This window comes from Saccopteryx leptura, chromosome 4, assembly GCF_036850995.1.
Source record: "Saccopteryx leptura isolate mSacLep1 chromosome 4, mSacLep1_pri_phased_curated, whole genome shotgun sequence".
NCBI lineage: Eukaryota > Metazoa > Chordata > Mammalia > Chiroptera > Emballonuridae > Saccopteryx > Saccopteryx leptura.
The window spans coordinates 29724755-29748864 of NC_089506.1; the positions used below are offsets into that span (position 1 = coordinate 29724755).

At 41.3% G+C, this 24110-nt stretch overlaps 1 protein-coding gene across 5 annotated transcripts in view; it reads left to right on the top strand.

The window, feature by feature from the left end:
* The first annotated feature begins 3427 nt into the window (after positions 1–3427).
* DDHD2 (DDHD domain containing 2) overlaps positions 3428–24110 on the top strand; it is a 42583-nt gene continuing 21900 nt past the window's right edge. For all 5 annotated transcript variants that reach the window (XR_010751025.1, XR_010751024.1, XR_010751026.1 and 2 more), the window contains exons 1-16: positions 3428–3677; positions 4935–5162; positions 5892–6082; positions 8341–8430; positions 9416–9536; positions 11600–11689; positions 13221–13356; positions 14217–14425; positions 14705–14772; positions 15583–15702; positions 17421–17516; positions 18529–18654; positions 18758–18913; positions 19149–19251; positions 19390–19560; positions 20234–20393. Coding sequence is in view for 2 of the 5 variants with exons in the window: in XM_066380359.1 (XP_066236456.1) it covers positions 4943–5162; positions 5892–6082; positions 8341–8430; positions 9416–9536; positions 11600–11689; positions 13221–13356; positions 14217–14425; positions 14705–14772; positions 15583–15702; positions 17421–17516; positions 18529–18654; positions 18758–18913; positions 19149–19251; positions 19390–19560; positions 20234–20393 (2057 nt within the window). In the remaining 3 variants the exon portion in view is untranslated. The remainder of the gene's footprint in view (positions 3678–4934; positions 5163–5891; positions 6083–8340; positions 8431–9415; positions 9537–11599; positions 11690–13220; positions 13357–14216; positions 14426–14704; positions 14773–15582; positions 15703–17420; positions 17517–18528; positions 18655–18757; positions 18914–19148; positions 19252–19389; positions 19561–20233; positions 20394–24110) is intronic.

The window sequence follows — 24110 nt, forward strand, 5'->3', positions numbered from 1 at the left end:
GGCAAAACTTTTCTTGAAAAATATGGGAAAGGGGAAAAATTCCCCTTTCCTACCTCTGGTTCTTTGGCTGGCAAAATAATCAACTTAAGGGACAGATTGACAAGATCCAATTTAATTTCATGTGCACAGCAATCCCATATACATGACAGATTTAGACAGTAAAGGAAAATGGATATACAAAATATTGAGCAAAGGATGAGGTAAGGCACACCGGGACTTCAGAAGGTCACTGCAGGAAGAACACGTCTTCAGTGATTAGTATTGTAGTTTGCCCTGCCATATAAGTGGGTCCAAAAAGGGTATCTTTGATAATCTCTTATTATGGGCAGGGCACCTCATTCAAATTCTTCCTGATAGTTAAGGAGTGGTGGGTGGGGAGTGGGAAGGTTTTCTTGAGACCGCAGAGGGTCTCAATTGCCTTCAGTTCAAAATAATCCGTACACTACTGAGGCACATCTTGGGGTGGCTCTTCTGAATCTTCACAAAAATAAAGTGAGCCTGTCACTTCAAGGCGAACAACTGGCAGTTATTTGTTGGCAATGATAAAATCTGATCTTTTCAAGAAAAAAGTGGAATTTTGGAAAACTTTGTTATGAGCTTGACAGCTCCCCAATATGTAAAGACTTTTCTGAGATCAGTGGTAATTTTAAAAAATGTATAATAAAATGTGTTAACATTTGGAAGACTGCATAGCTCAAGTGAACTGCTATTTTCCAAAAGACCCAACACATAATGTCATAATTTATAGGTAAAGTAAAATCCATTCAAAGTGCCATAGACCCAATGGATTTTAATAGAATACAAAAAATTCATTGATATATTTTCAGATTCCACATTGCAGCTAATTTTTAAGAAGTTACCATTTGTTGAATTTTTGTGTAGTACTAAAAAAGAATATCCACAATTACCTGAAAAGGCTATGAAAATACTCCTTCCTTCTCTAACTACATAGTTGAATTAGATTTCAACTATGGATTGTCTTCATATACTTCAAAACTAAAATTGTAACTGATTAAATGCAGAAGCAAATGTGAGAATCCAAGTTTATTTATTAAGCCAAACATTAAAGAAATTTATAAAAATGTGAAGCAATGTTATTTTCTCTGATTAAAAACATTTTTTTTAATTTATTGATTTTTAGAGAGGAAAGGGCGAGAGAGAGAAACATCAGTTTGTTGTTTCACTCATTTATGCATTCATCAGTTGATTCCTGTATGTGCCCTGACCAGGATCAAACCCATAACCTTGGTGTATCAGGACAATGCTCTAACCCCGTTACCTGGCTAGGGCCTCTGATTTTTAAGTTATTTTGTAAAATAGTTATTTTTCTATAAAAATATTGACACAAAATGGATTTTACTACTTTTTTTTTTTTTTTGTATTTTTCTGAAGTTGGAAACGGGGAGGCAGTCAGACTCCCGCATGCGCCCGACCGGGATCCACCCGGCATGCCCACCAGGGGGCGATGCTCTGCCCATCTGGGGCGTTGCTCTGTTGCAAGCAGAGCCATTCTAGCGCCTGAGGCAGAGGCCATGGAGCCATCCTCAGCGCCCTGGCCAACTTTGCTCCAATGGAGCCTTGGCTGCGGGAGGGGAAGAGAGCAAGGAAGGAAAGGGGGAGGGGTAGAGAAGCAGATGGGCGCTTCTCCTGTGTGCCCTGGCCGGGAATCAAACCCCGGATTCCTGCACGCCAGGCTGACGCTCTACCACTGAGCCAACCGGCCAGGGCTTTACTACAATCTTTAATGAATTAGGTAATTTTGTATTTCTCAGTTTTAATGTAGAGTGATATATACAACCTACATAAACATTACTCTTTAGGATCCTGAGAGAAAAATAATGGAGAACAGCTGGTATAGAGGCTACATTGAGATTTAGGGATAGAGGACCTAAATGAAGTTCCAGTTCTGCCACTTAGGAAATAGAGAACTAAAATTCAAGTTCCTGTTCTGTCACTTAACTAGCTCTGATGTTAGGTAAGTTATTTAGGTGATAACATACCCTGTTAATAATTTTGGCTGTATAATTTGCTGATAGTATGACTTTGGGTGAGTTCATTTTACCTCTGCAAATAGGGATAACTCCAGTACCTACTTCATCAGGTGGCTGTGAAGACTAAATGGGATTATACTTGTAAAATGCTTATTTTACTCCTATACCTGTAACATCATAAGAGCTCAATAAATGCAAGTTACTAGGCCCTGGCTGGTTGGCTCAGTGGTAGAGCGTTGGCTTGGCATGTGGAAGACTGGGTTTGATTCCCGGCCAGGGCACACAGGAGAAGCGCCCATCTGCTTCTCCACCCCTCCCCCTCTCCTTCCCCTCTCTCTCTTCCCCTCCAGCAGCCAAGGCTCCATTGGAACAAAGTTGGCCAGATCCTTGATCTCTGCCTCAGGCGCTAGAATGGCTCGGCCGCAACGCGCCAGATGGGCAGAGCATCGCCCCCTAGTGGGCATGCCCTGTGGATCCGGTCTGGCGCATGTGGGAGTCTGACTGCCTCCCCGCTAGAATGGGGCACAGTCCTGGAGTTCTTCATCCTCTCAGTAGAGCATGTTAGTTATTTAGGTGTTACAATTTGAGAAGGTATAAAATAAATTTGTTGATATTTATGTGTGGCTGTTAACAGAATTGATGTTATAAAAATTCCTTCTTTTGTTTTTCCTTTTTCCTCGGTTTCTAAAGAAATAACAAAACTGAAACACATTCACAATCCCTGCCCTATAATCTAGTAGGAATGTACTTTTTATTCGAATATTCCCCAAAGGAATTGCGGTCTTCCAGAAAAATAGAGCTGGACAAGGTTACTACTCAGCTTAATGACTGCGGGAAATTCGTTTACACTTCTCATTTATGTCACGTCTCCAACCTCCCTTGCAGCTTTTAAATCCTGTCAAGCTCATCTCTACCTCTTTTAGAGACACCTTTTTGGCAGCCCCCAAATCCTAATAAACGCAAGCGAGAGGGGGCAAAGCCGTAGCGATAACCTTTTTTCCGTGCAAATGCCCACTGTAACCGTTTTCAGCGACCAGAGTGGAGGTCGGGACGGGCCAAGCCGCTGCTAGCGCCGTTTCACCAGGGGCGGGCGCCCCGTATCTCCCGCGGCTTCCCGCACCCTCCCTGGCCCATTACTAGGGTTAGGGTTCGCCCGAGCATCAGCGGCTCCGGGCCTGTTTTCCCACGTGTTAAGCGACGAGGCAGGCTTTCCTCCTTCCTTTCGCTGAAATTCCAAACGCGGCCTCACAGCTCCGAGGGCTTCTTCCGCATCCCAGCCTTTTCTCGACCTCCAGCCTCAAACCACGGGCGGGCTCAGAGCCGAGGCACAGCGCGCCGCCATCCGCAAGCCCAGCTCCGGCGTCCGGCCCGCAGGGAGGGGCCACGTCTCGCGCGATCCCCTCCACCTCTCGCGACACTTCCTGGCGGCAGCCCTGTGTCCCTCGTCTCACCCGTCGTTTCCGCGCGGCGGTCACAGGGGCCTCACCTTTGCTCTCCGTAGGCTGGTGTGCTGCTCGCCCGCAGGGAGCGCGGTGGAGCCCAGAGTTAGGCGCGAGCCAGGCGGGGCTGCAGACTCCGCCCCGCCCCGCCCTGCCCCGCCTGGGCTCGGGATAAAGGCCGCCGCGGGGACATGTCGTGCCCCCCTCTGCGAGGGCAGGACAGCGTGAAAGGCAGCGGGGCTGCCAGGTGAGTCCGCGACGGCGAGCTGGGGCGGCGGGTGGACCGAGGGAGGCCCGACTGAGGTGCGGGATGGAGACACTGCGGGATGGAGGTGGCAGGGGCGGAGGAGGACGCGATGCCCCAGGCAGGGAAAGGGGGAGCTGGGGAGAGGATCTTTGTATCGGCTGTGTCCCCAATTCCCTTATTGCCGTGGCTGGTCCCGCTCCTCTCTGCTGGGCTGGAGTCGGGAGCTGGCAAGTCCCCGAGCTCTAAGGTTCCGGACCTGGGCTGCAGGAGCCCCAGGGTCTCCTGGGGGCGCAGACACGCGCCACGGTGGCCGAGGAGAATTGGCCTTAAGGAGAAGATCAAGTGGCCGGCAGCCTGGAGAGCGCTCGCGCAGAGGGAGGCCAGGTGTTTGGCATCCGCTGCTCGGTGCCGAGGTGCAGGTCGTCGTGCCCACTCCCCTCGCCGGAGCTGGACCAGACTTCCGTTGTCTGCACTGTTCGCTTTGCAGGGTGGTCCGAGTGCGGAACGGGTAGACACACATAGGTCAGGTTTTTTAAGGGAGGGAGGCTTTTGGGGTCACCTGTTACTTTTTACCTGAGACGCGGACGGTGTCCGTGGGTGTGCGCGTGCGCACGCGCACAGTGGCCCCAGGCAAGCGTTCGTGGTTTCAGAATTTGTACCGTAGTCCCTCTTAAGCACATTTCAAGGATTAAAAAAAAAAAAAAAAAAAAAAGTAACGGGTTCTCAAGTGAATCGTTTTTATTTTCAATATTTTAAAGGTTCCGTAATAATGTAAGTGCGTAATAGTTGGGGCCTGGAGTCTAACACCTAGATGTTACTAAAATGGAATAATTTTTTTGCCTTTGGCAGGAGACTTAGTTTGGAAATTGGGTTGAAGTGTTTTGTTGCAATCAAGTTTTTGACCATGTGTTTCTTATTCTTCTGGGTTTGTTTTATAACTTGTCTAAAACAATGCAGTTTTCTGAGAGATTGAGAGTTCAGTACAAAGTGTTTGGTCTGACCACAAGATACATTTTGTTTAAAGCCTTCTCCTTTCCCCCATCCCCAAATCCAGCTATTAATTTATAAGTTATTTCTCTCTTATATTGTGTAACCCCCTTATATTGTTGGGTTTGTTTGTTTTACAGAAATGACACCTTAAAATGACCAGTTTGTGTGTGTGTGTGTGTGTGTGTGTGTGTGTACGATTACACTGTTAATAGAAGGACAGTAATTTTTCTGATAGTTTTCTTTTATCTTGTTTTCTTTATTTTTTAGAGAGGGAAATGTCATCAGTGGAATCACAGCAGGAACAGTTGACGCAGTCAGATCCATCACCATCACCAAACTCATGTAGTTCCTTTGAGCTAGTAGACATGGATGCTGGCAGTTTGTATGAACCAGTTTCTCCTCATTGGTTTTATTGTAAGATAATAGATTCTAAAGAAATATGGATTCCTTTCAACTCTGAGGATTCACAGCAGCTGGAAGAGGCATATGGCTCTGGTAGGAGAAAAAGGATGACTTACAATAGACGAAGACCTATTGTCACCTCTCTTAAACTATAGTATTAGTTCTCATAGTGAGTGCTTTTAAAAATAAATTTAGGTTTTTTTCTAATTATCCTTTATAACATTTTTATACAGAAGCTCTGCATCCTAACCCAGCCAATTTATGATATTTAAGAATTTTGTCTGTATTTTGAAAACTACCTATTATAATTTCTGCAGAGTTATCCAATAATATTTCTTATATTCCAGTTTTTGTTTGTAACAAATGTGCATGGGGGTGTGTGTGTCACATTCATGTTGCAAAGGAATGAATTCTTTAATTTGTCATTGTTTCTTCTTCTTTTATGAAACATGATGTAGTTACTTCATCATCATGATCACAGTCATTAATTCACCTTTTGGTACCTCAAGCAGAAACTTCAGAAAAGCCATTTCATATACATTTGTTTTTAAGGGACACTACTATTTCTTCTCAAAAAAGAACAAAACAGTGTTTGAGTATTATTTTTTCATGTTTCATTAAAACCAAGAATGGTTTTGATAGCTTGTAAAGTAGTTAGTGAAAAAAAGATAGCAATTAAATTTAATTTTGTTTAATGTTTGTCCAAGTACAAATGGTTCATTCATGTGTTTCATAACATTATTTAGAGTATAACTAAGAACTGTATTTTGGGAGATTTATTTTGATATATGTACTTCTTTTCCACTTTCAAATTCTTGATAGGAAAAGACTGTAATGGGAGAGTTGTCCCCACTGATGGGGGCAGATATGATGTGCATTTGGGGGAGAGGATGCGGTACGCTGTGTACTGGGATGAGCTAGCATCAGAAGTGAGACGATGTACCTGGTTTTACAAGGGAGACAAAGATAATAAATATGTACCTTACTCGGAGAGCTTCAGCCAAGTATTAGAGGTATTCCTTTGACCCTTTTTAACTCATTTTCTTCATTTCTTTTCTTCTTTAATAACCTCTTTTTCCTTTGTGACTTACATTTTCTTGAAATTTTCAGGAACAGTTTGGTTCTTTCTGCACATAGTTTATAGCCTTTCTTTTTGCAAGTTAGTTTCAGGATAAAGTAGTCTTATTTTAAGATTTTAAAATATAGTATGGAAATTGTTATGCCTTTAAATGAAAAGTGTTTTCTGAAATGGTGACTATTAATATTTAAACTATGACCAGAGGATTGTTTGCCATTTATTTTTCTTGCTTTGAGACAGTCTGAGGCCCTGGCTGGTTGGCTCAGCCCGGTGTGTGGAAGGTCCAGGTTCAATTCCCAGCTAGGGCCCACAGGAGAAGTGCCCATCTGCTTCTCTACTCTTTCCCCTCTCCTTTCTCTCTATTTCTCTCTTCCCCTCCTGCAGCCAAGGCTTTATTGGAGCGAAGTTGGCCGAGGCGCTGAGGATGGCTCTGTGGCCTCTGCCTCAGGGCTAGAATGGCTCCAGCCGCAATGTAGCAAAGTCCCAGATGGGCAGAGCATCGCCCCCTGGTGGGTATGCCGGGTAGATCCTAGTCGGGCGCATGTGGGAGTCTGACTGTCTCCCAGTTTCTAACTTAGGAAAAATACAAAAAGAAAAAAACTTTATTGCTTAAATTGTAGTAGGACAGTAATACTATTGAAAGAAATCAAAATGTGAACAATATCTCTAGTCTAGATGATGGAATTAAGATTTTTTTTTTTTTGGAATTAAGATTTTTTTTTAAGTGAGAGGAGGGGAGACAGACTCCCACATGTGCCCCACAGAAATCACCCAGCAAGACCCCTATGGGGGTGCTTTGTCCATCTGGGGCCGCTGCTCAGCAACTGAGCTATTGTTAGCACCTGAGGCAGAGGTTACACAGAGAGCCATCCTTAGTTCCTGGGGCCAACTCACTAGAACCAGTTGAGCCATAGCTGCGGAAAAGGAAGAGAGAGAGAGAAGGGGCGTGGAGAAGCAGATAGATGGTCGCTTCTCTCATGTGCCCTGAGCATGAATCAAACCCAGGACATCTACATGCAGGCCGATGCTCTAACACTGAGCCAACCAGCCAGAACCTGATTTTTTTCTTTGTCCTTTAGTATTAATATTGCAATAAATTTGATAAATCAAGAGACCAATATATATAATATATTCCTAATTTTATGGAAAATATACATCATTAATATTATTGAAAAAATACATCAAAATGTGTAAAACATTAATCTTCAGTCTAAATAATAGGAGTAGGAGTGATTTTTTTTCTTTGTTCCATACCATTATCTGTTGTAATTTTTTTTGTTTTAAGCGAGAGGAGAGATAGTGAGACAGACTCCTGTATGTACCCTGACCAGGATCCATCTGGCAACTCTGTCTGGGGCCAGTGCTCAAATCTACCAAGCTATCCTCAGACCCAGGGCCACGGTTGAACCAATCGAGCCACTGGCTGAGGGAGGGTTACAGGGAGAGAAGGGGCAGAGAAGCAGATGGTTGTTTCTCCTGTGTGCCCTGACCAGGAATTGAACTGGGATGTCCATATGCCAGGTTGGTACTCTATCCACTGAGCCACCTGCCTGGGCCTCTGTTGTAATTTTAAAATAAATTTAATTAATTAGAGTAGGCTATTCTTTTTTTTCTTTTTGTATTTTTCCGAAGCTGGAGATGGGGAGGCAGTCAGACAGACTCCTGCATGCGCCCGACCGGGATCAACCCGGCATGCCCACCAGGGGGTGATGCTCCGCCCATCTGGGGCGTTGCTCTGTTGCAACCAGAGCCATTCTAGCACCTGAAGCAGAGGCCATGGAGCCATCCTCAGCGCCCGGGCAAACTTTGCTCCAATGGAGCCTTGGCTGCGGGAGGGGAAAAGAGAGACAGAGAGGAAGGAGAGGGGGAGGGGTGGAGAAGCAGATGGGCGCTTCTCCTGTGTACCCTGGCTGGGAATCGAACCCGGGACTCCTGCATGCCAGGCCGACGCTCTACCACTGAGCCAACCGGCCAGGGCCTATTCTTTTTTTTTAAGTGAGCAGGGAGATAGATTCCAGCGTGAGCCCTGACAGGGATCCACCCAGCAACCCCTGTCTGGGGCCGATGGTCAAATCAACTGAGTTATCTTTTAGGATATTCTGAATGTAATTGTTTAGCAGTATTCTTATGAAAAAGTTTAGTTTTAACAGAAAAGCAGTAAGAGAAATGTAATGAAATTTGTTTTCTTTTAAGGAAACTTACATGCTTGCGGTAACTCTGGATGAATGGAAAAAGAAACTGGAGTCTCCCAATAGAGAAATTATTATATTACACAATCCAAAGGTAAAGCAAATTAAAAGCCTTTCTCTAATGTTGAGATTAAAGGTTAATTGCATTACTAAGAACTTCATTGGTTTCTTTTTCCTAGGGATTCTACTTAGGATAACCTTTGGGAATTTTTATATTATAGTAACAGTTATATGAAACTTAAAACTTGTAGCCATCACCACTATTTACCTTGTTCCGTTTGTACAAAAAGGTTTTCTTAGAGAAAATTATGCCACTGTAGATTAAGAATATCACTACATTATGTGGCATGTTTTCCGTGTGTAAGGTATTATTGAAAATCTGTTAGCCTAGCCTGACCAGGTGGTGGCGCAATGGATAGAGCATTGGACTGGGATGCCGAGGACCCAGGTTTGAGACCCTGAGGTCACCAGCTTGAGCATGGGCTCATCTGGTTTGAGCAAGGCTTGAGCCCAAGGTCGCTGGCTCAAGCAAGGGGTCACTCGGTCTGCTGTAGCCCTCTGGTCAAGGCACGTATGAGAAAGCAATCAATGAACAACTAAGATGTCGCAACGAAAAACTAATGATTGATGCTTCTCATCTCTCTCCGTTCCTGTCTGTCTGTCCCTATCTATCCCTCTCTCTGATTCTCTCTCTGTCTCTGTTAAAAAAAAAAAAAGAAAAGAAAATCTGTTAGCCTAAAGTATGCTTTCCTTTTCTTTAGCTTTATTGAGGTAAAATTGTAAGATATTTAAATTGTATAGCATTAGTCAAATGTATTTTCAGGGTTCTCATTTGAAGCTGTAGGAATTGCATATCAGAACTCCAGTTGAGATTTCACTATTATGTTTTGAAAGACATGTTCTTGCTCCTCCGAGTATATAATTTGAGATGTCTTTAATGTAGAATATCTTTATATCTATTTATTTTGAATGTTTGATTTTATTTTATTAAACTATTTTAGAACCAGAAAAATATTCAATAGTATGTGCTTAATATAATTTATAGGATGAAACAGTTTTTGAAATCTTTTGCTTTTAAGCTTATGGTGCATTACCAGCCAGTTGCAGGGTCTGATGAATGGGGTTCAACACCCACTGAACAGGGTCGACCAAGAACAGTGAAGAGAGGGGTTGAGAATATCTCCGTTGACATAAATTGTGGTAATGTTAATTATTAATTTTTTATCTTCTGATATACTTACTTGTTTATTCCTTAAACTTTGACCTTTTTCTATAGATTTGGATTACTTCAACAGCTAAAAATGATCTTTAAGCATATGAATTTATTTGGAGTTAACATCACTTCATTTGCTATGAATCTTTTTTTTTCTTTTTTGCCAGAGAGAGAGAGAGATGGAAGGGAGAGAGATGAGAAGCATCAACTCATAGTTGCATCAGTTTAGTTCATTCATTGATTGCTTCTCATATATGTCTTGACTGGAGGGCTCAAGCCAGTGACTTTGGGATCATATTGATGATTCCATGGTCATTCTGGTGCCTCGGGTCTTTAAACCTGGGACCTCAGTGTCCCAGGTTGACACTCTATATCCACTCTGCCACTACTGATCAGGCAACAATCTTAATAGGTATAAAAATCTCATTTAAAGTTGCTAAGTATGTATGGTGGGATGGGTAAATTTGGCAGTACTAATCAGGAATTCGCTAAGTACAGATGAACTGATTTAGTTTTAATTCAAGAAGTGTGATTCCACCTGTTTGATTAGAATTAGTCCTGATAATGCCTGTTGTTGAAGATTTTCAACTTAGGAAAACCTTTTCGCCTGACCAGGCGGTGGCGCAGTGGATAGAGTGTCGGACTGGGATATGGAGGATCCAGGTTCGAGACCCTGAGGTCGCCAGCTTGAGTGCGGGCTCATCTGGTTTTAGCAAAGTTCACCAGCTTGGACCCAAGGTCGCTGGCTCAAGCAAGGGGTTACTCGGTCTGCTGTAGCCCCATGGTCAAGGCACATATGAGAAAGCAATCAATGAACAACTAAAGTGTTGCAGTGAAAAACTGATGATTGATGCTTCTCATCTCTCTCTGTTCCTGTCTGTCCCTATCTATCCCTCTCTCTGACTGTCTGTCTCTGTAAAAAAAAAAAAGGAAAACCTTTTCAATATGACCTTGATGTTATCCATTGCTATTTAGAGTCATTTATGGTTCGTTTGATAATGTATTTAACTGGATTATAAAGTTCCTTTTATCTTGCAGAGGAGATAGCTTGTCTCATGGACAAAATCTTAGACTTACTATATAAGTAAAAAGATGGATTTAAAATTTCAGGCTTCAGCCTGACCAGGTGGTGGTGCAGTGGATAGAGCATCGACCTGGGACAGTGACCCAGGTTTGAAACCCCAAGGTTTGGGCTCACCAGCTTGAGTATGGGGTTGCTGGCTTGAGCATGGGCTCATAGACATGACTCCATTGTTGCTGGTGTGAGCCCAAGGTTGCTGGCTTGAGAAAGGGTCACTGGCTTTGCTGAAGCACCCTCCTCCCACCCCTTGTCTCAAGGCATGTATGAGAAGCAATCAGTGAACAACTAAAGTGCCACAACTACAAGTGGATACTTCTCATCTCTCTCCCTTCCTGTCTCTCTCGCTCACTTGCTAAAAAAAAAAAATTCAGGCTTCAAATACATATGAGACATTGGGACAATTGATAAAAGTGGAATATGAGATAAAATCACTTTATTAATGTTTAATAGCCTTAATTTAATAACTTCACTGTGGTTATATAAGAGAGTATTCTTAGGAACTACACATTAAAATATTAAAGGGTTTAAGGGAAAGGTATGATGTGCAGAATCTGATGTCAGCAACCTATTGTTCCCAGCTGGTTCAGAAAAATAACTGTGTGCGCACAGACATGCAGAAAGGGAGAGCATAATAAAGCATATGTAGCAAATGTTCAAGTGTTGACTTCGTAAAAAGTACATGGGAGTTTCTGTATTCTTTCAAGTTTTCTGTAAGATTACAGTTACTTCAAAATGAGTTTAAAAAACCTGAAAATGTTTTTCACAGACTTATTTTAAGAAAAATTAGAAACAAAGTAAAATCATTGTGTTTTTACTAAGTAATTTTAGGTAGGATTATTTTTGTGTCCTTTAAATTATCTGCTTTTACTTTAACTTGCCTATCTTTATAACCTATTCATTGTGAATGTTTGATTTTAGAATATGTGACTAGTTATATAGAATAATTTTTCTTTTTAATTTCATTTATAGGGGAACCTTTACAAATAGACCACTTGGTTTTTGTAGTCCATGGGATTGGGCCTGCTTGTGACCTCCGCTTCCGAAGCATTGTACAGTGTGGTAGGTTTGTAAAGCATGGAAAATTAGGTCATTTAAGGGGAGTATTAATCAGTTCTCCTGTGAGCTGAAATAAAGTGCTGTCTCGAGTCTGTTGTCTTAGCTGCATAATAAGATTTGGAGAGCTAAAGACAGGTGGCAAGGTAGTAAAGCTTCCCAGCTTAGACTTAAAGTACTAGTAAATTCCTTAGGCTAACAGTTTATACTCTTAACTAATAATGGTTGAATGACAAGCCCTTAATCCTTATAAAGTTCGTTTATGATGTGATGGTCCTGTATCTAACCATTACAAATTTAAAGGGACTGTAAAGATGATATAGTTTAAATGAATAACAGAAGCTTCAATCATTTTTGTGTTTCATACTGTGCTAAACCTTTTGATATTCTAATTGGAATATTGAAGTTATTAGCATAACTTGGTTTTGAAAGGCAGTATCTTAAAACTTTATAGTATTCAAAGTCTAATTGTCCCAATTTGGGAGTCTTATTCTACTAGCTAATGCTTTTAAGCATAAACCTTCTTAGAAGGTTAAGATTGATGTAATAAGAATTTCAAACAGCATTGTATTTTTTTTTAATCTAAAATATTGGTTAGTGGTTGTTTGTAAGAGCCAGAAAGTTAGAATAGGAATCTGACTGCTAGGCCAATTGACATAATCATGTTGTGATATTTTTCTTTTCTGTTTATTTTTTATTTATTTATTTATTTATTTTTTGTATTTTTCTGAAGCTGGAAACAGGGAGGCAGTCAGACAGACTCCCACATGCACCCGACTGGGATCCACCCAGCACGCCCACCAGGAGGCGATGCTCTGCCCCTCCGGGGCGTCACTCTGTTGTGACCAGAGCCACTCTAGCGCCTGAGGCAGAGGCCATGGAGCCATCCCCAGCGCCCGGGCCATCTTTGCTCTAATGGAGCCTTGGTTGCGGGAGGGGAGGAGAGAGACAGAGAGGAAGGAGAGGGGGAGGGGTGGAGAAGCAGATGGGCGCTTCTCCTGTGTGCCCTGGCCAGGAATCGAACCCGGGACTTCCGCACGCCAGGCTGACGCTCTACCACTGAGCCAACCGGCCAGGACCATCTTTTTTGTTTATTTTTTAATTGAAACTGTTCCCATGGTACATGAAAGAAAAACAGTTTTTTTAATTTAAATTTTTATTGATTTTAGAGCATGAGACAGGGTTCATCAGCCCTGTTCCTGTATGTGCCCAGACCAGGGATCAAACTGGAAATCTCTGCACTATGGGAAGAAGTTCTCACCAACTGAAGTTCTCACCATCTGGCCAGGGCACACACATTAGAAAATTTGAAGTTAGCTTTGTATTTGATGAAATGTATAGTAAAAACAAGTTTTGTACCTGAAGGAACAGCTATTTTTTATATGCGTTGATAATTTTTCTGAATACCCCTTTGCAGTTTTTGACTCAAGTAAAGATATGTTCTAAGTAAATATAGAGTATAATTATATGATGTTTTATCTTAATTCTGCGAATTCATTGCTTCACTGTTGATATATAAGTTATTTTTCTTTTCCAGTTAATGATTTTCGCAGTGTTTCCTTGAACCTGCTACAAACGCATTTTAAGAAAGCCCAAGAAAATCAGCAGATTGGGAGGGTAGAATTTCTTCCAGTCAACTGGCATAGTCCTTTGCATTCTACGGGTGTGGATGTGTGAGTAATACCATACACTTTGAATTGCTAACTGTGATTGTAATATGTTCTCTGATCGTTGATATGTTTAGGGACATTTCTTCTATAACTGATAGTATATTTAAAATTTTGTTCAAGTTTTTTTATTTTTTTTAGTGAGAGAGAGAGACAGGGACAGACAGATAGGAAGGGAGATAGATGACCAGCATCAGTTCTTCGTTGTGGCACCTTAGTTGTTCATTGATTGCTTTCTCATATGTGCCTTGACTGGGGGCTCCAGCCAAGCCAGTGACACCTTGTTCAAGCCAGCGACCATGGGATCATGTCTATGATCCCATTCTCAAGCTGGCAACCTTAAGGTTTCCAACCTAGGTCCTCAGCATCCCAGGCCGACGCTCTATTGCACCACTGCCTGCGCAGGACAAAATATTCTTACTATTAGCAAATATATAGTGTTCAAGTTTTCCATTGTCTAATAAATCTCATAATTAATTCACACACATATGTATGTGCAAACACGGATGCACACATATATACGCAATTTAAGCGGGATTCAAATAAGGTCCATAAATTGCAATTAGTTGATATGTTTTTTAAAGTCTTTCTTAATCTCTTCATTACCTTTCTGTTATTTTCTTGCAATTTATGTATTGAAGAAACTGAGTTGTTTGTCTTTTAGAGCTCACACCTTGAATTTTGTTAGTCATATCCCTTTGGCTTCATTAAACATTTCTCTTTGTCCTCTGTATTTCCTATAAATTGATAGTTGCCTCGTGTATCTTTAAATATCTAATTCTGAGCTTGGAGACTAAACTAGATAGCGTAGAGGAAATTGTGGAATGTGTTTCGGTTTTCTCCTTAAACTAGCTTTCCTTTTTCAGAGATCTGCAGCGAATAACCCTGCCCAGCATTAACCGCCTAAGGCACTTCACCAACGACACGATTTTGGATGTCTTCTTCTACAATAGCCCCACCTACTGTCAGACTATTGTGGACACAGTTGTTTCTGAAATGAACCGAATATATACACTTTTTCTGCAGAGGAACCCTGATTTCAAAGGGAGTGTATCCATTGCTGGTCATAGTTTAGGTAACAAATGAATTCTCTGTAACCAGAGAGGACCATCACATTTTTAGGACACTTGTTTTTGAAGAACAATGTCTTTTATTAATATTAGATTCAGAGATTTTAGAAGTGGTCTGAAGAATTTGTAAAGGGTGGAAGGGTGGTGGTGGAGTGGAAAGAAAGACTCCCTGCTTTGTAGATTTTGCTACATTGGTAATTGGCTTATTACTTTATTGTATAAAAGACAGCTATTTAGTGTTGATGCTTAGAAACTGTACATTCTTTCTTCTATTTTACTTATAGGTTCGCTTATATTGTTTGATATCCTAACAAATCAGAAAGATTCTTTGGGGGATATTGACAGTGAAAAGGTAATTTAGATGTTCAGATAGGTTATCTTGTAGTTTTCCTTAGTAAGGACTTTTTAGATTTTGGACTTATTTTTTGTTTTTCGATTAGTTTAGTCTCATACCATAACGTTAAATTTACATTTAACAGACTTGTAATTATTTCTGTCATTCTTGGACTATAGAAGCAAGATAGTAATATACTTCTACAAATATTTGCCACATTCTAAAATAACTATATGTATCTTATTTTCCATTATAAATATGTACTACTGACCTGTTATAAGAATTATGAAGTTATTAAGCTGAAACGGAGTTTGCATATGATGAAATGAATGAATTAGATGCAAAATGATATAATTTACAGAAATTGTTTGAAAACAGTGGGAGGACTTGATGTTTAAACATCTTTTAGTAAAAGTCCGATGAACACTTATTTGTAGTGCCAAATACTTAGTGTACACTGGTTGTGTTTTCTCTTCTCTGTGTGAGTGTCCTGTTTCTCCCGCTGCTCTGAGAGTTCTTTCAGGCAGGGGCTTTGCCTCGGATTGTTTTATGTCTTAAACTCTGTTTCCCTAATAAGATCTCAGTAAAGATTTTGTTAATGATAATGAACAATGCTTTGATAATTATTTATTTATTTTATATTAAGAAAGAAATAGTTTCAAATGTAGTTGCATCAAGATTAGCACCTCTTATATTTTGTATATTTAAAGTTAAGATACATCTCTGTGTGGAAATTTTATGTAGTACCTTTCTGTATTGCAAAATGGTATTACTAAAGGAAATTCTAGATGAATATAGAGAACATGAGATTTACAATTTAATTTTTAGGATTCACCAAATTTTATGGATCAAGGAGACACACCGACCCTGGAGGAAGATCTGAAGAAGCTTCACCTCTCTGAATTCTTGAGTGTCTTTGAGGAGGAGAAAGTAGATAAGGAAGCTCTGGTAAAGATGCCCTTTGAACCCTTATGCTCTACCATTCCCATTTGTAGTGTTTTTACTGCTTATCTTCAAACTGCTTAGTAAGAGCCTGACCCTTAGAAGTATTTTAGTCATAAATACTGTATTATCAGTTTTCCTTAGCATTATTTATGTATTTTTAATTTATATCAAGTGACCTTTGCTTTGTGGGAATTTAAAGTTCAGAGGAGTCGTAATGATATACATATAGCAATAGAGCAAAGACTGAAAAACATTACCGCTCGGAAACATGGAAAAATGAGAGCAAGAGTAAATGACAAGTAACTAGTCTGACTTGGTTTGTGATATATATTCATTCAGCGGGTATTTAGTAAATGCTTACTGTGATTAGGCATACTACACCAAGTAGTGAAGATAGAGTGGTGAATAAGACAGATATGGTCCCTAACATCATGGCGTTTATAGTTTACTGCTAAAGATACATATTAAGCCCTAGCCGGATAGGTCGGTTGGTAGAGCATCATCCTGAAGCACATTGGTTGCTGGTTTGATCCCCAGTCAGGACACAAAGGGACAAATTGATGTTCCTATTTCTCTTTCTTTCCCTTCCTCTTTTGCTAAAATCAATCAGTAAAAAAACCAAAAAAACATATTACATAAAATCATAATTAAATTGCAATTGTGATAAGTACTAAGTAGGAAAAGTACACATTGGTATAAGAATGTATAATAGGATGAACTAACCTGGTTTGGGAGGGTGAAGGAAGACCCCCCTAGTCGGGTGAGCAGTGCTTCCGCTGAGGTCTTGATTGTTAGTCTGTTTCATGCTCTGTGTTTGCTCTGTGTTCTTACCACTTGTGTCCATCTTAGGAATGTAACCTCTAAGTAAGATGGGAATCAAGGAGAGTTTTTCTGTCATGAAGTTAGATAACTACTTCTGTTGATTTTTTTCAATAATTGACTTATCTATATTATTATAGCATTGATACTTTTTATTCTTCTTTAGTTCTTTTATTAAGAATGAAATATTATTTCCTTCTCTTAAGTTATTAATGATGGACCACTTAGGGGGCCCTAGTAATATAAAGAACAACAGCAAAGTACTTAGGTCTTGTTTTTTTTTTGTTTTTTTTTTTTTTGCGAGAGAGACACAGGAAGGGAAAGAGATGAGAAATATCAACCTGTAGTTGAGGCACTTTAGTTGTTTATTGATTGCTTCTTTTTTTTTTTTTTTATAGAGACAGAGTCAGAGAGAGGGATAGACAGGGACAGTCAGACAGGAACGGAGAGAGATGAGAAGCATCAATCATCAGTTTTTCGTTGCGCATTGCAACACCTTAATTGTTCATTGATTGCCTCCTCATGCGTGCCTTGACCACAGGCCTTCAGCAGACCAAGTAACCCCTTGCTCGAGCCAGTGACCTTGGGTCCAAGCTGGTGAGCTTTGCTCAAACCAGATGAGCCTGTGCTCAAGTTGGCGACCTCGGGGTCTCGAACCTGGGTCCTCAGCATCCCAGTCCAACGCTCTATCCACTGCGTCACTGCCTGGTCAGGCTAAGTGCTTTTTATATGTCCCTTGATGGAGGGCTCAAGCCAGTGACCTTGGGGTCCCAGGTCGATGCTCTATCCACTGTGCCACCACCAGTCAGGTGAGAGTACTTAGGTCTTACTCTTTGCAAAGAACAGGATATTTAATTTATTTTGCCTAGAAATAAGAAAGATATTTGATTTTCTATGCCTAGGCTTTATGTACAGACAAAGATCTTCAGGAAATGGGAATTCCCTTAGGACCAAGAAAGAAGATATTAAATTACTTTAGGACCAGAAAAAATTCAAAGGTATGTGCTTAATATAGCTTGTAGAATTAAACAATTTTTTTTGGACATCCTTATATCCTTTTGCTTTGTGAATTGTTTAGGGAGCTAAGTAATTTTGTTAATTGATTTTTGGCTGTGTTTTTAGAAATTAAACATGTTTATTAAAACCTTAATATTATTAGCTTCAAAAGTCTTATTTCTCCTAGACTCATTCTGTTTTTCCCTTTTTGTCATATAACCTGCTATATTGAAATATAATTTATGTCACATACTATAAATTCTCCTTTTAAAAGTATACAACTCTGGTTTTTCATATGGTCAGAGTTGTATAACCATTATCACTGTGTAATTCCATCACCCCTCTCTCCCAGCAAAAAAAACCCCAGCCCCCTTAGCAATGAATCACTCCCCTTCCACCCTCCTTTGAACCACGGATCTACTTTCTGGCACGATGGATTTTCTTATTTTGGCTGTTTCCTATAAACAGAATCATACAAAATGTGCTCTATTTATAGCTGGCTCTTTCTCTTAGCATAATGCACTCCAGGTTTATCTGTGTTGTAATACTACTAGTACATTCAGTTTGGCCACTGCATTTCTTCCAATATTTTAGTAATTATTTTTCAACTTTTTTAGCAGGTTGCTCAGTTCTTATTTAAGGCCCAGGATTTGCATCATTTTCTATACCCGTAGAGACCTTCTACTTTAATTAGAAGGCAGAGCACTTCACCGCACTCCTTAGCAGTCCTCAGCATTCTTCCCACAGTGCTTTGTTCTTGTTTGCTCTCATCGTGGTGGCCTAGAGTTTCAGCTGCTGCTCAAATGGCTGTGTACAACTTTCATCATTTTAGAGCATGTAGGGATGTCCATTCATAGTTTAAGGCAACTTTTGTTTTTATCAACTTTATCTTGTTTTCATCAGCTTTATCTTGTTTTCTCAAGACTTTCCCACACATCTTTTCAAACCAATAGAAAACCCTTTGGATATTTTTACTACATAGCAGCTCCACCAAACTTATTTTTTATTCTTTAGGATATTGATAGACCATCTCTGCAATCGGCTTCGGTGGTGAATATGTCTAATATCCCCAAAGAATCCGAGTTCTGCAGTAGTGCTGATGGTACTGGAAACGACTCTCTGGATGTTGGCATTGGGCAGGTAACAATACTAATTCTCTTTGTTCATTTTGTTGCTCGCCATTCACATGATAAGAACAGATGTAACTTTGGTTGTTGAGAGCTATTTTTATTTTCCCCTCCAGGTGTCTGTAAAATACCCCCGGCTCATCTATAAACCAGAAATATTCTTTGCCTTTGGATCTCCCATTGGAATGTTCCTAACTGTACGAGGGCTGAAAAGAATTGATCCCAACTACAGATTTCCAACATGCAAAGGTTTCTTCAATATTTATCACCCTGTAAGCACTGGATAGCCCTAGTAGTTTACTGGTGAAGAGCACATGGTTTTCTGTTGTCCTGGTTTTTATATACCATTCTCTAGTAAGGAGATAAGTTGCAAACAGTGTGAGGCAGACCAACTGTACATTTAAAAAAATGAGCTTATAATCATTGTTTCCTGATTAAACATGAGCAGTTTTTTAGACTGTCTTCCTTCAGTAGATGGTATATGTAGCTGTTGTGTTTCCTGTGTAGTATGATCCTGTGGCCTACAGGATTGAACCCATGGTGGTCCCAGGAGTGGAATTTGAGCCGATGCTGATCCCACATCATAAAGGCAGGAAGCGGATGCACTTAGGTAAGACTGAGTAGAGAACTTGATACTGCTAGACCTTCTGGTCCTTGCAAACTGACTGGATCTCATTCACTTTGTTTAGCTGTGTTGGACCCTAAATTCATTGTAAACCATGTAATGTTCTTTATTCGTGTCTTTCAGAACTGAGGGAGGGCTTGACCAGGATGAGCATGGACCTGAAGAACAACGTGCTAGGTTCGCTGCGGATGGCTTGGAAGTCTTTCACCAGAGCTCCAGACCCTGCCTTACAAGCTTCCGAAACTGTAGAAGAAACTGAAGCAGAACCTGAATCAAGTTCAGAGAAGCCTGCTGGTTAGTGACACTGGACACATTGGTTACCTGCATCAGGCCAGATGGGAGGGCCTCCATGGTGTGTGGTTCTTGTTCTCCGAGGAGCTTCTTTTATCGTACAGGACTCATGCTGTGAGTCTAACGGGCTTCAGCTCTGCTGCCTTCTTCTCATCTAATAGCCACAAATTTTAGAAGAACATTATTTGTGAGGAAAAATGTCAAGAGAAGCCATGTATCTGATAATGAAGCTTAAAACATTCCCCACTGGGGACTGTGGGAGTGATGTTAAGAGCCTACTCTCTGAAGCACCTTACTTTTGCAGGGGAATGTCTATATTCATGGGTCAGTTTTATTTTCCTTGGCTGGGGACTAACTAGGGTACTGTCCTCTTAATTTCAGTTAACATTACACTCTTTTGATTTAGTTTTCAACTGTCTAAAGAGTTTTATCCCTGCTTGCATTTAGTTTATGAACCAAAGGCAAATGAGTCAGCTATCAAAGGTGCAGGAAAGAAACGGGTTAGACAAAATCAGTGTGACTGAGAACTTTAAAGGGATGAGAGCTGGAAGATGGGGGAGAGCTTTCTGAACAGAGAGTAGCCCATCTTACAATAAACTTAGAGTCGGAGGGGGGAGGTAAGGACAACCTTGGAGGGTAGGAAGCTTATAGATTCTTACGGTTCTTCCACATCCAGATGTTAACACAGAAGAGACCTCTGCGGCAGTTAAAGAAGTGCCCCCCATCAACGTGGGAATGCTGAATGGAGGCCAGCGCATTGACTATGTGCTACAGGAAAAGCCCATTGAGAGTTTCAATGAGTATTTATTTGCTTTACAAAGCCATCTATGCTACTGGTAAATGTTTCTCTTTTTGTTTTGTTTTTATTTTGTTTTTTAAATTTTTTTATTTTTACAGAGACAGAGTCAGAGAGAGGGATAGACAGGGTCAGACAGACAGGAACGGAGAGATGAGAAGCATCAATCATTAGTTTTTTGTTGCGCGTTGCCATACCTTAATTGTTCATTGATTGCTTTCTCATATGTGCCTTGACCACGGGCCTTCAGCAGACCCTAGTAACCCCTTGCTTGAGCCAGCGGCCTTGGGCTCAAGCTGGTGAGCTTTTGCTCAAACCAGATGAGCCCGCGCTCAAGCTGGCGACCTCGTGGTATCGAATCTGGGTCTTCCGCATCCCAGTCGACATTCTATCCACTGCGCCACCGCCCAGTCAGGCTTGTTTTTTGTTCTAAATGTTTTACAGTCTCTGGGGAACCACTGATCTCTGATCTACTTTGACTATATATAGATCAGTTTGCACAAGACTTATATAAGTGGAATCATACTATATACTCTTTTTTAAAAAGTAATTTTCAGAGAAAAGGAGGAAGGGAGAAAGAGAAGAAAACGTCGATTTGTTGCTTCACTTTTTTATGCATTCAATGGATGATTCTTGCCTGTGCCCTGACTAGAGATCAGACCTGCAACCTTGGCATATCAGTTTGGCATTCTAACCTCCTGAGCTACCGCACCAGGGTGATGTTTTTGCTTTTTTTGGCATATTTGAGAAATCTTTGCCAAATCCAGTCATTATGATTTCTCCTGTGTTCTGGAAGATTTACAGTTAGGTCTGTGATCCATTTTGATTTAACAGTGTGAGGTAAAGATTAAGGTTAATTGTTTTGCATATGACCATCTAGTTGTTCTAGCAACTGGATTTGTTGAAAGGTTATTGAGAAGGAGAAACCATTGAATTGCGTTGGTTCTATTTTGTTCTATATTAAAAACAGTCTTGATTAACTATAAATTTATAAGTCTTGAGATCAGGTATGTGAGTCCTCTAACTTATTTGAAATTATTTCAGCTATTGTAGGTCCTTTCCATTTCCACAGTTATGTTTCAGAATGAGTTTGTTAATTTCAACCAAAATGCTTTGGGCGATGGTTATACAACATAATCAACAGTTCAAATGCTATAGAAATGTTCACCTGAAACCTATGTACTCTATTGATCAGTGTCACCCTGTTAAAGTTAATTTTTTTTTTCTTTTCTTTCTGTATTCCTCCGAAGCTGGAAACGGGGAGAGACAGTCAGACAGACTCCCGCATGCGCCTGACCGGGATCCACCCGGCACGCCCACCAGGGGTGAAGCTCTGCCCACCAGGGGGCGATGCTCTGCCCCTGGGGGGGGGGTTGCTCTGCTGCGACCAGAGCCACTCCAGCGCCTGGGACAGAGGCCCAGGAGCCATCCCCAGCGCCCGGGCCATCTTTGCTCCAATGGAGCCTTGGCTGCGGGAGGGGAAGAGAGACAGAGAGGAAGGAGGGGGGGTGGAGAAGCAAATGGGAGCTTCTCCTATGTGCCCTGGCTGGGAATTGAACCCGGGTCCCCCACACGCCAGGCCGACGCTCTACCGCTGAGCCAACCAGCCAGGGCCTAAAGTTAATTTTCTAAATAAAATTTAAAAAATTTTAAGCTTGACCAGGTGATGGCGCAGTGGCTACAGCGTCAATCTGGGATTAGAGGACCCAGGTTCGAAACCCTGATGTTGCTGGCTTGAGCGTGAATTCATCTGGCTTGAACATGGACTCACCAGCTTGAGTGCAAGGTCACTGGCTTGAGCATGGGATCATAGACATGACCCCATGGTCACTGGCTTAAAGCCTAAGGTCGCTGGCTTGAGCAAGGGGTCACTCACTTTGCTGTAGCCCCCCAGTCAAGGCGCATATGAGAAAGCAATTAATGAACAACTAAGGTGCTGCAATGAATAATTGATGTTTCTCATCTCTCTCCCTTCCTGTCTGTCTCTCTCACTTAAAAAAAAAAAATCAAAATGTTTTCTGGGGCTTTGACTGTGATTGCATTTTACCTCTAGATCAATTTGGGGAGAACTGACATCGTGATAACACTGGGTCTTTTGAGCCACAAACATGGTATTGCTCAGTGTGCTTTGGCCTTTAATTTCTCTGAGCAATGTTTAGTAGTTTTCAGTCTATCTGTCGTGTATACTTGAGCTTTAAATTGCACCCCTCCTGTGCTCCTATTTCTCTTCAAAATGAATAAATCTAAAACAAAGTTTGCACTCCTCCCATCATGAATGAAGTTGAAGTATCATAACATATACTTAAGGACCATTTCCATTTCCTTTTCTGGTTTCTGGCAGTTATCTGTACCCTTTATTCTCTTTTATATTGAAATGTTGGAGTTTTTTAATTGATAAGTCTGCAGTATGAGTTACAAATACCTTTTCCCCCATTTGTCTTTGACATGGCATACACTGGTTTTTGCTAAGTAGAAAATTTTCATTTTTAGTAGTCAATTTTTTTTTTTTTTTTTTTTTATCTTTCTGAAGCTGGAAACGGGGAGAGACAGTCAGACAGACTCCCGACCAGGATCCACCGGCACGCCCACCAGGGTTTGAGGCTCTGCCCACCAGGGGGCGATGCTCTGCCCCTCCGGGGTGTCTCTGCCACGACCAGAGCCACTCCAGCGCCTGGGGCAGAGGCCAAGGAGCCATCCCCAGTGCCCGGGCCATCCTTGCTCCAATGGAGCCTTGGCTGCGGGAGGGGAAGAGAGAGACAGAGAGGAAGGAGAGGGGGAGGGGTGGAGAAGCAGATGGGCGCTTCTCCTGTGTGCCCTGGCCGGGAATCGAACCCGGGACCCCTGTACGCCAGGCCGACGCTCTACCACTGAGCCAACCGGCCAGGGCCTTAGTAGTCAATTTTGATATTTCCTTTTAGGCTTCTGAAATTTGTATTATACTTAGATTTTCCTTACTTTTGTTTCTTTGTTTATAAGTTTTAATGTTTTTATTTATTGATTTTTATTTTATTTAGTTTTTGACAGGGACAGAGAGTCAGAGAGAAGGACAGATAGGGACAGACAGACAGGAAGGGAGAGAGATGAGAATCATCAATTTTCTGTTGTGGCACCTTAGTTGTTCATTGATTGCTTTCTCATATGTGCCTTGACCATGGGGCTACAGCAGACTGAGTAACCCCTTGCTCGAGCCAGCAACCTTGGGTCCAAGCTGGTGAATTTTGCTCAAACCAGATGAACCTGCGCTCAAGCTGGCAACCTTGGGGTCTCGAACCTAGGTCCTCTGCATCCCATTCTGACACTCTATTTACTGCGCCACCACCTGGCCAGGCTATTTATTGATTTTTAAGATAGAGGAGAGAGAGAGGGAAGGAGGGAGGGGGGGAGGGAGGGAGAAGCAGGAAGCATTGGAAGCATTCTCATAGTAGTTGCTTCCTGTACGTGCCTTGACCAGGCAAGCCCAAGGTTTTGAACCAGCGACCTAAGTAAGCATTTCAGGTTGACACTTTATCTGCGGTGCCACAAGTTAGGCAGATTTTCCTTACTTTCCAAAGAATGTCTTACTACAGTTTATTCTTATATTTTATGGTATTATTTTTACAGGTAAATCTTTGAGTCATGTTAAATTTTTCTTAATGTGTGGATTGATCTAAGTCATTTTCCAGATGGCTGCCCAGTTGTTGCAACTGTTAATACATTTGATATTCTTCTAACTTTATTATATGAAATTCCTATATGTATTTAGGACCATCTCTGAACT